We start from the raw sequence: 15,277 nt of genomic DNA, 5'->3' as shown, positions 1-15,277 counted from the left end.
GTTTGGTGTCAGTATTGTTTCTCAAACTTTAATAGTTCCTGGTTATGGCAATCATTTACATACCAGTAACAGTATTGTGTTAATTGAAACAAAATAACAAAACAGTATGTTTAAAATTCAAGATCATTTCAAGCATATATTACATTAGCAGTTACAAAATGTGTTCATGTAAACTGTTGAGACAAGCAAAAACAAGAAAATAGTAAATAATACCCATGGCAGTGCCGTTACCTGTTCAGATATCTGTCTTTGCTGTTATTTTATAACCAAAAGAGAGACATTGACCAGGATTGGACTAGTTCTAATGAACAAATTAAGCTAAAGTCCCTCCTTCTTGAAGATCATCATGGTTCACAGCTTTCTGCTTTTTCACACATCTGCTGCGCTCAGATTTATTTCAGTAATAATACTCTCTTCTAGCAGTCTCGATTTCCTGTCTTAATAGACTTTTATTAAAACATGAAACTAAATTGTGGACAGTTTCTGTATGAGTTGGCAGAGAGTGCTGAAAGTTGTGAAGTTCATGTAATTAAACTTAATGGAGAGGAGCTAAAATTTAGTAAATTAATTTTTGGTAATCTGTTAACATTCCCCCTACTCCATAGTAACCTACACCACCAGCACTTATTAATGAGTATTAATAATGCAAACACTGAAAGTGTTGACGGCAGCACGAGGAATAAATGAAATGTCAGATCGTTCCATCAGAAACGTCCAGATACGTTCAGATAAAGAGCACTGTGATAAACAAATACTGTAACTTATACTATTAAAGAGAACAGTGACATAAATAATATAGCATGACAAGTGTTCATACTGACCCAAACAATTATGAAGACTGTAAACAGATAGTTCAGTGCATCATGGGTTTGACTAAAACATCGTCATTACAGCAATTACTACATATCTCAGTACTAATTACATTTTCTGGTATAATTTAGGGTTTGTGCACGTGTCTCTAAATTTTCTTTGTAGGGTTAGGTTTTCATTCTCACTTTAAATTAATTTAAACTTAATTAATAAAATCAAAACTATAAGTGCACACAAATGTATAGAAATATGACTGACAGCTCTACCCTTTCCTCCATTTCACAAGTTTTGTTATTGTATATGCTCATGTGTAATAATGACATAAGTCATTAGTTAGTTTGACATTTTGCAAAATAATACATTCACTTTCCTGCAGAGATTTCAAAAACAATATTGATATCACTTACACCAGCCAACTTGTCTTAGCAAAAGTCTGGAAATAGGGCTATGCAGCTAGCTTTATGAGGCATTAAGTGAACAAAAAACACTTTATGTGCATCAGAATCAGCTTCATCATAAGGCATAAAGCAACACATTCGATAAGACCCTTGTAATTCTCGTCTTCAGTATAACTAACCCTAACCCATTTTAATATTTCTATTGTTTCCACAGCTTCTTGTTAAATTCTGCTTATCTGATCATTTACATTTCATCCAGTGTTAATCACTCTTGTTGATTTAATTGTGGCTATAACCTAATTTACCTGTCATCTCACACTGTATGAAGTATTATATTCATGGTTCAGGTAACATTGCTTCTAATTAAGAAATAGAGACAGAGCTAGATGATAAACAGCACTGTGGTGCCTGTTATCTGAACCATCTAATGCCGAGTCTCCACAGGTTGCTGGGCAACTGATTCCAACCAAGTAACAGTTTCCTGGCAACCAGTAGAGACCCTGATTAGCTGTATTTTTAGGTTTTTAATTAAACAAGAAAGTTACATGTTACTTGAAAAGTCAGAAGTGCCAGTACACTAATTTTGTTAATTGTTCCTGGTCCCTCACACTTTGATTATTTCCTCCAGAAGCTAACCAATGACAGCTGAAATTATTAAATTAAATTAATTTATATTTATATTTGGTGCATAGACAAGAACTGATACAAATCTTCTCACCTAACTCTTGGAAGAAAGTGAATAAGTCTCTTTGTCAAATCTCAAAGTCTTTATATTATAATGCGTTCTTCCAAACTAGTGTTAAAAAGCTGATAGAATTTCATTTATCTGAATTATAAGGAATGACATAAGGATGACATTTGTCTTTTTCTGCAAATTAAGGTACTCTCAGATTCAGTTTACCTCCACATGATCTATTTCATTAAGACTGGTGCTACATCAATTCTGCATTCAATGAATCACTGAAGTCTGAAGAATTTGGTTATGATGCATGTTTTAGGCTTGTGTGCGAATCTAAAGCCATCTCTTATTAGACCATTTATGAGACTGATACAATTACCAAAACGTACTACTACTGCTACCAATGCAGTACTGTATTCAAGTAGATGCATGCTCACTGCTTCAGTGTCTTGTTAATGCCCATGACTTTGAAGGTAGCAGCAGTGATCTTCTCATATACAACAAACATGAGAGCAGCTGTCAATACTGTCTGGAGCAGCTTTGCCTCCAAGCCTTTGTACAAACCAAGAAAACCATTCCTCCTGTAACATAGAGAACAGACATATTAATGACCATTTGTTAAAACCTTTTTAGCAGTGTATATTATGTATTTGTAGTTACATTCTGCTCTCACTTGATTCTGTCCATTAGCAGAGTCAAAATGTTCGAGAGGCTTCCAATCACGCCGCCTTTGCCGTCACCTTTGTACTGGCCAAACTGGTAAGAAAACATGAAGCAGGTTTGATGGTTTAATCACTGGAAGTGCTGTTAAAGAACTGAGATTATCATGAGATTGTGAATAAAGTCTCTATACTCTATAATAAGTGTACAATAGATTTTATTAGGTTTTTCTTTTGAAAGATCCACCTTTGTGCTATAAAAAGGTGAAAATGTATTGAACCATTATGCACTTATATTCTGTATTTTTAAATCTGAAAGCTAAAACACAAAGATTTCATGCATAATATTAAAATGTGGCTGGAAAAATATTCAAGATTCTTTTTGTTGCTAATACATCCTTTGAAACCAAATCCATCAATGCCACTGTGTGTGGCATTTGTACTACTAAATTATTTTATTTATTTAAAAATAAAAACTTAGCTTAAGTTATTATACTATTAAAGATAGGAATCAACTGTGTATTTCTTGGACACATTTGTTGCTCTAATGAAACCACAGACCGTTAAAGTAGATTTTAGTGGAGCAATTTAGATACTGCAGATTCAAATGCAACGTAGTAAACTCAGAACAAAGTGAGTCACATTTCTACGAGGATTAATGTGCTGAGTTATTTGTGGACTCTTCATACTGTAGGTTACTAGGCAACTGGTTCAACCCAAGAAAGAGCTGCCTGGCAACCAGCTGTGTTTTTGTCCAGCTACAGTAATTTTGCCCAGTGTAACAGTGTGATTTATTTATGTGTTTTAATAGTTTCAGGACGACATCTTCAAGTCTGTGGCACAAAGTAATAAGATGTGTCAGGCTTCGGCTACACAGGAAATTATTTTAAGTCAGATTTGATGTTTTGTTTTTTTTTGTCCTTCATAAGGTTTATTGTCAATAAGAAAGGTATTGAATATCTCAAGTCAAGAACTAGTGGAAAGCAAACAGAAGGATTAAAGTTTATTAGCGTTTACCCTCAGAATTGCCTGAACTGTCTGAAGAGGATATGTTGCAGTGGTAGCAATGGCCTTGGCAATGGCTCCGATTAGAAAGATCTCTGCTGATGATATCTGTGGGTAGACATAAAAATTAAATTTGCTCATTACCAGTGGTTTCAGTAACTGTCATATTAAACTATAGCAATATAGTTTACCCAGCAATGCAATATAACTATTAAACATAATGTAGGTCATTCTTAACAAAAAGTGATCACCTATCACATGTGACAACAACATTACGTATCATTATGTGTATTTTCCGAGTCCCCTCACCTTCCTCCCTCCCTTGCCTGCCTTCCTTTTCATGGCCTCATAAAACATGAACTGTACAGCCGGGTTGAGGACGAGGATAAGAGAGGGCAGAGTGCCGTTCCACAGAGTTCCCAATCCCTCATTAGCTATGATCTGTGAGAAGGCATCTAAAACAGAAATCATATACAGTATATATAGACAGCAGTGTTTTACAATTGTGTAGTAACAAAAGCTAAAACTATAATACAGATATATATCTCACACACCAAATATGCCCCTGTACTGGGTCTGCTGCAGGTCTTCATTTCTGAACTTTGCCCCCTGCAGCTTCAGTCGAGTGTTGACCACCCACATGGGAGTAGTCAGCAGCACGTTTACCACCCCTGCATGAACAAAAAACAAACAAACAAACAAACAAAAAAAACACACAGTTAAAACAGCTTATAGCACTTGATTGAGAAGTACTAATTACAAACATGTTGGGTTCATGATCTACATATTGAGGAAACTGTCCTTCATCCACATCAAACTTAGGGGTGAAGGCTGGTCAGTACTAATTGGGAAATATGCTAGGTTCATGGACTACATATACAAGACTGTTCGAACTTGGTCAAACTTTTGTTAACAGGAAGCTACCCAAGTATTAGATTAATCCAGAATTACATGGTAAATGTAGTTTGTCTGTGCTAGTAGTGAATTCTTTACAGTACTCAATGCACAAGTAGTAGGTAATGCACAAAGAAATTACCTTTAAATCTTAGTTTCAGTTTTAGTACTTGATAGGACAATCATTTTTAGTTTTTCTGTATGTGTATTTACCTGATGCTATCCCCATGAGCAGGTCTTTGCTGGGTCTGGACTTGCCCCGACCCGACACCATCGCCTTCTTCAGCGAGTTAAAAGTGTAGAAGTAAACAAAGTTGGAGCAGCAGAGGCTGGAGATGACGGGGAACCAGCCTCTGTACAGAGACTGACTGGGAGAAGTGGTGGAGAATCATTTAAATAGTGAGAGTTCAGTCACATTGCCATTTAAACACAAATAAGCTGGTAATATTAACGGACTGGTGTCTTTATTATTGATTAATCTACTGTTTGTTTTTTCTTTAAATAATCATTTGGTCTATAATAATGTCAAATAAACATATTTATGCTTGTTTTGACTGAACAATAATCCTGCACTACCCTGGGGTACTTTTGATTAAAACTGCCTATCATTAGTGGTTCTTGATTCAAAGTATAGATGAAACTTCAGTGACAGTATGGCACAAAATCATACTTACAAGCCTTCTTCCTTTGCAATCTCAGCCAGGATAACCGGAGTGGACTTGGACTTTCGCTTCTCATCCACTAAAAGTCAAACACAAGAGTAGCAAGAATTAATGAACAATGAGTAACGAACTGGGTTTAAGGAGTTTAAAGGACAGAAGTAAGTTAGTGAAACATTCATTTATACAGAACCTTTGATGAGCAGAGTGTCACAATAAAAATAACATTACAAACACACAGTATAAAGCAATACCAAGACTGATTTATAATAATTTATACTTCATTCCTGCTGGTTCTATCTAACATTTTCTTCATTATATGATTAGTATATAGTGAGGAAAGTAGTATATACTGGTAGCTTGATAGATGGTAACTTAAATTAGCTTTAAAGAATAATAAAACATAAAAAGTGAAAGAGAAGATGAGTGGGCTGCAGTCAGACTCCCACTAAACTCGTTCAACTCACCCTGCAGTCTGCTTTTGGCTGTGTCCAGAGGAAAGAAGACAGTCATAGCTGTCATGCTCCCCTAAAAGACCAAACACAGCGTAAAAACACTAAATGTGTTGAAAAAAGCTCACTCCCTCTCCATTTAAACACTTTACATGTCCACTCACCATTGCACCTGCCACAGCATGGACCAGCGTCTCGTAGGACAGAAGGCCGACAGCCGAGCCACCGTTGTCGGACATCTCTGCAGCGTCTCCCGCTCACGCTGAACACCGGGAAGTAACCGCGGAGCGCCGCGGGGGGGAAGACAGCGAGTGGTCGGTCCGGTTTTTCTGGCTGTGGAAATGGCTGAGGAGTTTCCAGCTCTCCACAGCTACAACTCCATTGTGTTTTTTAAGCTAGAAGGCGACCAGGAAGAGAAAACGATGCAGGGAGAGAAGCGTCGAGCTGCGTTTCTTCCCGGTCTCCATTCATTGGTCCGTGTGAGAGGCGACTTCTTCTGTGGCCTCTATCCGGCCAGAGAGACGCGTTACCGCCACCTGCTGGACGGGTGGAGCGGGATCTAAAAAACAATTCAAAGATATATTAAATTTCATTGCCTTAATATTTTTAACCACAAGTGCACACTAACAAAATAGCCATGGTTTAATCTAGTTTAGCACTTTTTAAGTAATGTACCATTTAAATATTAATTTGACCACATGCTGGTTTCTACTTCTAATCAACTCTATAAATGAGATGCATGTTTCTACATTTATGTGACAGCTATTAAAAGTAAAACTACGAGGAATTTTAGTAAACAACCCAACAACCTTGGCTTAAATTAATAACTAATAATATTAATAAGCAACACTTAACTTTTAGCTGTGATTCCTCTTTTCATAACTAATGCTTAAAAGACTGATGATGGTGAGCTTGCAGTGGTGCAGCTGACATCAGGGAACTGGACTTTGCTTTTGTTTTATGGCTGCGAGCTGCTGATATGTTGACGCCCAGTCATCACTTTGTTTGCTCGAGTCTGCAGACGTGTCAGTCTTGGGCGTCTGACAGGAGTAAGGGGGGAAAAGTGAAAGACAGTGGGAGATTTGTTTGAACCATTCTGTGTTTTCTTTTTTTTTTTTTTTTTGGTTCTTAAAAGATGCCTAGGTACCACAAAGCAGCGATTGATGGAAACTTGGACCTTTTGAAGGAGGCCACAAGAAAGGACCTGAACACTGCGGATGAGGATGGCATGACTCCCACCATACTGGCTGCTTTCCATGGACATGTGGATGCTCTTCAGCTCATTTGCAGCAGAGAGTAAGCATGACACACTTCCTTCTGAATGTGTTTAATCTCACATTTTGTCTAGACTCAAATAACCGGTTTATACTTTATTGTCCTGTACTTCACTGAAATATGTTGAGGCCCCTTGGAAAGTAGGCCGGGCCTGACAGGGACTGATCAGACATTTTAATGAAGCAGTATGACAGTAAAACGTACTCACAGAGCAAAGCTTTACATTATTGTCGAATTAGTTTTACCAGTGTTTCATATACTGTGCCTGGTTCTGGTTAGGAACCAGCTTTGCCTGGGTTTTGATATCATGGTGTTGGTGTTCGCATCGCCCACTACAATGTAATGAGCTAAAACATTCCACTCTTTAGGCTACTCTCTACCACAGTAGCTGGTCCAAATGTTTAATCAGCCAAAGCCATCTTGTGAAACAAAAGAGGCCTTCATCTGTTCCCATCAACACCACCTCCATCCCCTTTTCAGTTCAACAAAATGCCAGGCTGAAATTAACAATGACATTTCACTGAAAAACATTTCACGTTTCAGTTTCAGGGAGACGGAGAGTTATGAGGCCAGGGTTAGGGTTTATTATCACATAGGCATTTTGGCTTTGGTAATAACCAAATGGGATTTATGGTCAGCAGTTGCTGTTACAGTATTCAGGACTTTTATGGCTGTAACAATAAGGCACTGAGATGGAGGACTTACATTCTTAATAGCTTACCAATTACCTTCAGCCATGTTAAGAGGTGGCAGCACTACAATATACACCAACTAAATACTTAGTAGTACTCCAAAGTAGAAGTAACTGGCAGGGCTCTAAAATTTACTTTAATTTACAATTTTTTTACAATATTTGTGCTGTAAAATCCAAAGAAGCTCTACGCACTGTCAGGTGGTTAATAACCACCTGGTTATTATGGATTAAATTAACTAAATTAGCTAACTTAGCTTAATAAGAATAATTAAAACAGCTTGCCTGGTTCTGTTCAAAGCTAACAAAATCCACTTACACACGTTTAAAGCGCAATAAATTAACACCATATCTTTTTTGTTTATTCCATATTTAAAGTGTGATAACGACATATCAGTGTGAGATAGGTTGGCCCACTACTTCTTGACCACAATTAATTGCCCAGCAACCAACAACTGTAGGAAGTCACTGCTCCCTGACAATAAATGGTCTGATCTCCCTCAGATGGCTAATTTTAGTTTTTAGACTCTTAGATTAAACTAATAAGATATATTATGTGTAGTAGGGAGCTTTAGAAGTGTCGGTTACCTTTGGCCAGAATCTAAGTTAGCTGGTTCTACCGGTTTCCAGTCTTCATGTTAAGCTCCGTTAACTAATTGTTGGCTTGATGTTTCATGAATTGGATAGATCACGTATCATGCAGTGTAGAAAAAATCATATTTTTCTTTTCCTTTGTTCCACAGAGGAGACCCTAACAGAAGTGACATATGGGGAAACACGCCGTTGCACCATGCTGCAGCTAATGGCCACATGCACATCCTCAGCTTCCTTGTCAACTTTGGCGCCAACCTTTTCGCACTGGACAATGAATTCCACACAGCCATGGACGTTGCTGCTTCACGTGACCGCATGGACTGCGTGCGCTTCCTCGACGCTGCTGCCTCCCAGCAGACCATCCAGAACCCAAAGAAGGTCGCCAATCTAAAGAAGGAAGCAACGAAAGAAGCAGAAAAACGAGTGAAACTCTGCGAGAAGGTGAAGAAGAGACACCAGAGCAAGATGGATAAAATGTACCACGGAGCAGGCAGCACTGGGTCTGTCTCAGAGGCGAGCATGGCCTCGTCCTTCTCAAACGGTGGTACCATGTCTGGTGTTGGCGAGCAGTACTCCAAGCTCACTGCTGCTGAGAAATCTGGCTCCCGTAAAATCACCCTCAAAGGTACACTCCAGAAGACGTTTGGAGTGAAAGCCAAAGGCACACTGCAGAGACCAGGAGGAGATGGAAATGTTATTTTCCACAAACCGGATAACGGAAACCCAGAGAAGCCAGAGTTTCTGGATGTGTTCAACGAGCAGGACGAGGACATATCAGATGATGAAGGAATGGCAGGATTCGAAGATGACGATAATGACAAAGAAGAACCAGGCCATGTCAAACAGTCCATCTTCAACCGGCCTGGTCTTGGGGGTCTGATTTTTATGAAGAAGATGGGTGTGGAGTCAGACGATGTCCCCAGTGGGAACAATGAAAGTCTCGGCTACCTGGTTCATAACAACTTGTTAGAGGCAGAGGAAGATGTTGCTGGCTTTGAGGGGACTGGCGACGCAGACCTGCCCTGGGAACAGGAAGACCTGGGCTTGGATGATGAAGATGAAGAAACATCTCCCTTGGAAGCGTTCCTGTCTGCTATCTCCCTGCCAGAATTCGCCATCGCCTTCAACAGAGAACACCTGGATTTGGAGGCACTCATGCTTTGCTCTGATGAAGACCTGAAAGGCATTCGCATCCAGCTGGGACCCAGGAAGAAGATCCTGGAAGCTGTCGCCCGCAGAAAGAACGTACTTGAGACTCCTGGCAGGATAATGGACAGCTGCTTGTGATCCAATTAAATATGAAAATATTGGTTATAATTCTATTTGAAAATTTAAATGCATGTGAATCTTTTGTAAAGAGGCTCCATACTGATTGAAAAACTTTGATTTTCTGTACAAACAACATTTTTCTATAAAACCAATCCCCACATTTTAAATCTCTTCTTTATGGAATTTGAAATATTACTCTACCATGCTCTGTTTACACACTACTGTTCATTTTAGAATACACTTCATTTTATAACTCTAAGTAAAAAACAGCATGACAGGAAACCTGATTGAAAAAGAGATCATTATTATAATTAAAGAAAATACAAATAACACATTGTCAGATACTCCACATTATTGCTGCATAGACAACAATATTAGTTTTGTTTTTATGGTTTGGTACCGTGCCTGATTTGGTTATGCTGTTTTTTGTTTATTATTATTATTATTATTTTGACATTTAACAACATAACAAATAAATAAAATGTGCAAAATAATGTTTCCAGTGAATGCATGTGTGTGTTTGTGTGTATTGTGTGTTTGTGTGTATTTTGTGTGTGTGTGGCTGGGAAATAAATCTGTTGAAAATTATAATTAATGATTCATCCAAAATTAAGGATGAAGATCTTTGTCACTGGCAGCTGATAAAGGCAGAGCTGAATCACGTTATGTACTGACAAGTAGTAAATCAGTAATAATACATCAATCATTAGCTAACTTTTAACTAGTAACTAAAGCTATAAATACTGTAAATCGTGGAGTACAAATAGAATATTTCCCTCTGACCTGTAGTGAAGTACAAGTACATCAAAACCTCATTTAGTACTTACACCCCTGCGGATCAGCAGAGCATCTTGTGAGAGCCAGTCCGGATTGTTTCAGCAAGCAAACCTGGGACAATTGACTATTGTTTAAAAGAAGTTTTAAAAATTTGGACTCGTCCTTTAAACAAAACAAAGAAAACAAACAAACAAAAAAAAAAAGCCGGAAGTGGTCGGATGGGAATCATCTCGACCTTAACTTTGGAGGAGGGCGGGACTTCCGGTGAGAGGAGTTCCCATCGGAGCGTCACTGTATTTATGTGGGAGAGTGTGTTTGCACCGTGGGGTAGTCACGATTATGTCACACAGGTAATATTTATCGCTGTTAAACCTACTGAGCGGTTCATTTCGCTTCTCTGAACACTGCAGGTTTCTTCCTGAATCGACCGATTAGTTCAACTCGACAGAAAACAGCTCGTTTGCGCCGCCAAGCTGCTGCATCTGTGCTAAGCCTCATTAGTGAGCAGTTAATAGACAATCTCAGCTGCTCTCCGGCTCGTGGCTTCCTCAACACTTTGATTCATAAACTATTTGCATGAGCAACTGTGCTGGGTTATTTAGTTTTGAGTCGTCCTGACTGGCTCTGCTTTACCTCCCAGGTTTTCCTAGCGATGTGAGACATGGCTGAAATCATTGCTGTCAACGCTGGTGTGTCCTCGCCGTCCACGATGAACGTCACCTTCCCGGTCCAGGAGGACCCCAGCGCCGCCGCCGCCGCCTCCGCCGCTCCTCTGCCCTCCCTGAACAGCGAGGACTACCTGTTTGTGGAGACCAGGCACCCCAGCACCGTCCTGCAGGGCCTGAACAGCCTGCGGCTGAACAACGCCTTCTGTGACGTGACTCTGTGCTGCGGGGGTCAGGAGTTCCCCTGCCATCGCATCGTGCTGGCCTCTTTCAGCTCTTACTTCCAGGTGAGCACAGCTCCCATCATCACAGAGAGACGTGGCGTCTAAATGTGCCCAAAAACAACTCAAACCTGAATATAAAAACATGCAAAATGACTGGAAACAGATGCACAACAATCACCCACTGTCTCGAAACCCATCCCGGGTTCAGGTGGACGTCCACATGCTTCAAAATCCTAATCACACATTGTGTGTTTTCCTTCTTTCGTCCCCTCAGGCGATGTTTTCCACCGACCTCATAGAGTCCAAACAGGAGCGAGTGGCCATCAATGGCGTTGAGCCTCAGATGATTGGCATGCTGGTGAGCTACGCCTACACATCAGAGGTCTACATTTCTAAAGCGAATGTGCAGGTAAAGTACCTGTTTTGCAGCTTTTTCCTTTTCCTTCCTGCCTAAACAAAACATGCAACTGAAATCCAAATTGAATTTGGACCAGGCGCTGCTGGCAGCAGCCAACCTGCTGGACGTGATGGCTGTCAGAGAGGCCTGTTGTCGTTTTATGGAGCGTCAGATGGACGAGATGAACTGTGTGGGGATTCACTGCTTTGCTGAGGCCCATTCTTGCAAGGTGCTGGAGAAACGCAGCATGGACTACATTCTTGAGCACTTCAGCAGTGTTTACCAGCAGGTGAGAGGCTGATGGAGCCAAATGTTACGTCTGTAGTCTTAGTCTAAATTGTTTAATGGAAACACAGGGATTTAAAACACTGGATGTTGGTCACCGCATCTAGATTAGAAGATTAATTTAATTCCAACAGGGCTGTCTGCACAGGATCATTAAATGTGCTAGTGTTGTGGGGGGTTTAACAAAGATAATTGACCCGCCTGACGGTAGTTAAACACCTGTGTGTCAACCATTTGTGGATGAATGTTATTAATTGTGTTGAAATTTTCCCATTTCTCCCCCACAGGACGAGTTTCTGTCTCTGTGTGTGGACAAACTGACAGAAATCATTGCCAGCGACCATCTCAATGTGCCTAAAGAGGAAATGGTGTTTGAGGCGGCCATGTTGTGGTTGAATAAATGCTCCTCTCGCAAACAGAGCTTCGAAAAGGTTTTTCTCCTTTTGTAACGTGTCTGTTATAGCTGTGGATTTGATTTTAGCCCTGAAATCCCAGAATATTCTATAGTGCAGTACAGTCTGTGGGTTTGAGGGTTGAAATGTCAACAGCTGTTTGTCTTTAAGACATTCTTAAATGAAGGATGGCCTGTCATCGCTGTCACACACTAACTAACTTTGGTAACGGTGATTAAGCTGAACTGTGTCAACAAATGTAAACAAATATTTTGTTTCTTTTGCTCGTCAAAGGTCCTCGAGCATATCCGGCTGCCTCTCATCAGCCCCTACTACCTCCACGACATGATAGAGTCCCTGGATGTAGTGAAAGAGAACCAGGGCTGTCAGAGGCTCATCTCTGAGGCTAAGGACTACCTTCTCCTAAAGGACCGCCGCGGCGAGCTCTACTGCCCGAGGGCACGGCCGCGCAGGTCCACAGGTAAACACCCTCACATCTGTATATAGTGATTGTGAATCTTTTGATGCACTGAATGATTAATTAATAAATGGATAAACTAATTAACAGATTAGTTTGAGCCCTGCAGACCACCATCATTTGGATAGATTAACATCTAATCAAAGACCTGTGCATCTTGTCTCACTTCTCTCTGCTTCTCTCTCCCCCGTTGCCGTGGCAACAGGGACAGCTGAAGTGATAGTGACAGTTGGCGGGGAGGATGACAAGGTGGTGCTGCGCAGCGTCGAGAGCTTCGATCCCGTGACGAGTCAGTGGAAGAATCTGGCCTGCCTGCCCTTTGCTGTGAGCAAGCACGGACTGGTCGTGTCAGGTGAGGAAGCGTTAGGATTAAAACTTAAAAATGAATCTGCATCGCGTTTCCTCTGAAATGACAAGTGACGTCCCTCTTCTCCTCCTTCGATTCCTCCTCCTCCTGTCTCGGTGTAGACTCGACTCTGTATTTGGCTGGAGGAGAGTTTCCCGATGGCTCAGCCAGCAGGGAGATGTGGCGTTATGACCCCTGCTTCGACTCCTGGATGGAGATGGCTCCCATGAACGTAGCACGATCTGAGTTAGGTGAGGCTGACGGCTTGATATTTGATAAAGTACAGCCTTTTAACAGCTCCTTCTTAGTTATGGACTGAAATCACTGAAGTACCTCATGTTGTCTTAGTTGTTGGAACTGGGTGTGAATAGTGAAAATAAAAGCAGAACCGGTAACAGTGGCGACATGTCAAGTATTAAGTTCTCATAGTTGGCGGATGTAGGTTACTGCATCTGTCTTGTTAACATAACATATTCTGATAGACTTCATTCTCACGCCACCCTCTCCTCAGGGCTGGTGATGCTGGATGGTTTTGTGTATGCAGTAGGAGGGTGGGAGGGACGCTCTCGCCTGGACTCAGTCGAGTGCTACAATCCCCACACCAACTCCTGGCAGTTCACAGAGTCTGTCAAGATGGCCGTCACAAGTCCTGCTGTGGTGGCCTTGGACGGGCTGCTTTATGTCACTGGTATGTGTGTGTTCCTTTTGTATTTAAAATGTATAGATTTTTAGCCTTTAGATTAGTTTTATGCATCCATGTGTTTGTCTGTTTCCTGGTAGGTGGTGCAGTTCTAGAGGATGGAGATGGAACAGATCTTGCTCAGGTGTACAACCCTAAAACCTGTGTATGGACAGAGGTTGCACCCATGCAGATCGCTCGCTCGGGTTCAGCTGCTTGTACACTCAAAGGGAAGATCTATGTTATAGGTATAACGCTCTGAAACCTTTCACAGATCTTCATAATCCACAAATGCAAACGGAGTCGCATCTGTTAAATCTTATTTACTTTGTATCTTATTAGGCGGATGGCACGCATCAACGGAGAACACCGATAAGGTGGAGTGTTACAATCCCAAGACCAACCAGTGGACCATGTGTGCCCCCATGAAAGAACGGCGCTACAGACCTGGAGCTGCGGTGGTGGACGGAAAGATCTTTGTGCTGGGAGGTGAAGAAGGCTGGGACAGGTGAGGGGGGGCATCCAGAAAATGTACTTGCACATGTTAAAGTCAAACAATGGGAATGATTTTATCAACTCATTCTAGGAACTTTCCTAAATTGTATTTCTGTTTTTAATTTACAACTTTTCAATGCTGATCACGTGCAGATATCATGACACTATTGAGAGATACTGTGACGAAACCGACACGTGGGAGATAGTCGGGGAGATGCCTACTAGTCGTAGCTGGCTCAGCTGCGTGTCTCTCCAGCTGAGGAAGGACATCCACATGAGCAGCTGTCCCGGGACTCCAAATGACAACTGAAGTCGGGACTTCATCGAGGAATCTTGCCTGGTTATTATTTGCACCCTTATCTGGGACAGTGCACTGCAAAGCTCAGCGCTGTGGAGAACGGCGAGCTGAGAAGTGGTGCTTGGATTCAGGCACTGCGCTGTTTGAGCTGTTACTGGAAACAGTAGTATGGGTTTTTTATTTATCGCTGGCGGCTTGTGGAGTGAGTCTCCCTCACTTGAGTCGCTCTTTTGGTGTGGCGAAAAAGGAGACGTCATTGACCTACATGATCTGAAGTAACTGATTGACGACTCAGGCAGCAGTTTGAAGTCGCTGTATGATGTGAACATGTTTAGGGGAGTGGTTTTTTTGTTTGTTTGTTTGTTTGTTTTTTATGTCTGAGCACCTCAAATCTGTGAAGTTTTTCCCAGCCAACATAGTGTATTTTTGTATTATTATTAAGTGATGTATTTATTGGTGTGTGGCTAGCTGTGAGAATGACCTTTAAAAAAACAAAAATAAAACAAAGTAGAACAAATTTATCAGAAGATGCTCTATGGGCCAAAGAACTCAACATATTTTTGAAGGTTAACTGTGAAAAATCTGTCTGTATGTGCGCAGTGTTTTTGTAATTACACTTGGAAAGTTCTCAATAATTGTCTTTGCTACCTGTAACATGTTGAGTATATTTTTGTAAAGTGTGTGTTTGCGTGTGTGTGTGTGTGTGTGTGTGTGTGCCATGCATTGGTGAATTCAAGTGCAGTTGGGTTCTAATAAAGATGTTAAATTCTTTACTGTGAATGCTGATGTGGGTGTTTCTCTGAATAATCTAATCGAAGTGCACTGAGAGACCAGAAAAAAGAGTATTTGTAAACTT

The 15,277-nt window shown here is 40.9% G+C and overlaps 3 protein-coding genes across 3 annotated transcripts; 2 read left to right on the top strand and 1 right to left on the bottom strand.

Annotated features, from left to right (window-relative positions):
• Nucleotides 1-8: 8 nt before the first annotated feature.
• Nucleotides 9-6,037, bottom strand: LOC113155968 (peroxisomal membrane protein PMP34). The gene is made up of 9 exons (XM_026350736.1): nucleotides 5,721-6,037; nucleotides 5,572-5,632; nucleotides 5,120-5,186; nucleotides 4,659-4,813; nucleotides 4,106-4,222; nucleotides 3,861-4,006; nucleotides 3,564-3,659; nucleotides 2,561-2,643; nucleotides 9-2,468 (listed from the first exon to the last, which is right to left on the bottom strand). The coding sequence occupies exons 1-9, from the start codon at nucleotides 5,793-5,795 to the stop codon at nucleotides 2,321-2,323; spliced, it is 948 nt and encodes a 315-aa protein (XP_026206521.1). The 5' UTR covers nucleotides 5,796-6,037; the 3' UTR covers nucleotides 9-2,320.
• Nucleotides 6,038-6,671: 634 nt separating this feature from the next.
• On the top strand, nucleotides 6,672-9,532 carry anks4b (ankyrin repeat and sterile alpha motif domain containing 4B). Its single transcript, XM_026350726.1, has 2 exons — nucleotides 6,672-6,852; nucleotides 8,266-9,532. The coding sequence occupies exons 1-2, from the start codon at nucleotides 6,692-6,694 to the stop codon at nucleotides 9,401-9,403; spliced, it is 1,299 nt and encodes a 432-aa protein (XP_026206511.1). The 5' UTR covers nucleotides 6,672-6,691; the 3' UTR covers nucleotides 9,404-9,532.
• Nucleotides 9,533-10,421: 889 nt separating this feature from the next.
• On the top strand, nucleotides 10,422-15,201 carry si:ch211-256e16.3 (kelch-like protein 20). The gene is made up of 12 exons (XM_026350702.2): nucleotides 10,422-10,512; nucleotides 10,803-11,114; nucleotides 11,326-11,460; nucleotides 11,546-11,737; nucleotides 12,021-12,164; nucleotides 12,420-12,606; nucleotides 12,809-12,955; nucleotides 13,072-13,200; nucleotides 13,461-13,637; nucleotides 13,730-13,876; nucleotides 13,971-14,136; nucleotides 14,277-15,201. The coding sequence occupies exons 2-12, from the start codon at nucleotides 10,824-10,826 to the stop codon at nucleotides 14,431-14,433; spliced, it is 1,872 nt and encodes a 623-aa protein (XP_026206487.1). The 5' UTR covers nucleotides 10,422-10,512; nucleotides 10,803-10,823; the 3' UTR covers nucleotides 14,434-15,201.
• Nucleotides 15,202-15,277: the final 76 nt, after the last annotated feature.

The sequence above is a fragment of the Anabas testudineus genome, chromosome 8 (assembly GCF_900324465.2).
Source record: "Anabas testudineus chromosome 8, fAnaTes1.2, whole genome shotgun sequence".
NCBI classification, from domain to species: Eukaryota; Metazoa; Chordata; class Actinopteri; order Anabantiformes; family Anabantidae; genus Anabas; species Anabas testudineus.
The sequence above is the reverse complement of the archived record's forward strand: the minus strand, read 5'-3'. Positions and strand labels throughout refer to the sequence as shown.

Bases quoted from the DNA above. Each gene is read 5' to 3' on its own strand.
- LOC113155968 (XM_026350736.1), bottom strand. From the start codon at position 5,795: ATGTCCGACAACGGTGGCTCGGCTGTCGGCCTTCTGTCCTACGAGACG. The intron at 5,633-5,720 runs GTGAGTGGACAT...TTGGTCTTTTAG, and splicing joins ATGCTGTGGCAGGTGCAATG to GGGAGCATGACAGCTATGAC. The intron at 3,660-3,860 runs GTGAGGGGACTC...GTCTACCCACAG, and splicing joins CAGGCAAGGGAGGGAGGAAG to ATATCATCAGCAGAGATCTT.
- anks4b (XM_026350726.1), top strand. From the start codon at position 6,692: ATGCCTAGGTACCACAAAGCAGCGATTGATGGAAACTTGGACCTTTTG. The intron at 6,853-8,265 runs GTAAGCATGACA...TTTGTTCCACAG, and splicing joins CAGCTCATTTGCAGCAGAGA to AGGAGACCCTAACAGAAGTG.
- si:ch211-256e16.3 (XM_026350702.2), top strand. From the start codon at position 10,824: ATGGCTGAAATCATTGCTGTCAACGCTGGTGTGTCCTCGCCGTCCACG. The intron at 12,165-12,419 runs GTTTTTCTCCTT...TGCTCGTCAAAG, and splicing joins GCAAACAGAGCTTCGAAAAG to GTCCTCGAGCATATCCGGCT. The intron at 12,956-13,071 runs GTGAGGAAGCGT...GTCTCGGTGTAG, and splicing joins GCACGGACTGGTCGTGTCAG to ACTCGACTCTGTATTTGGCT.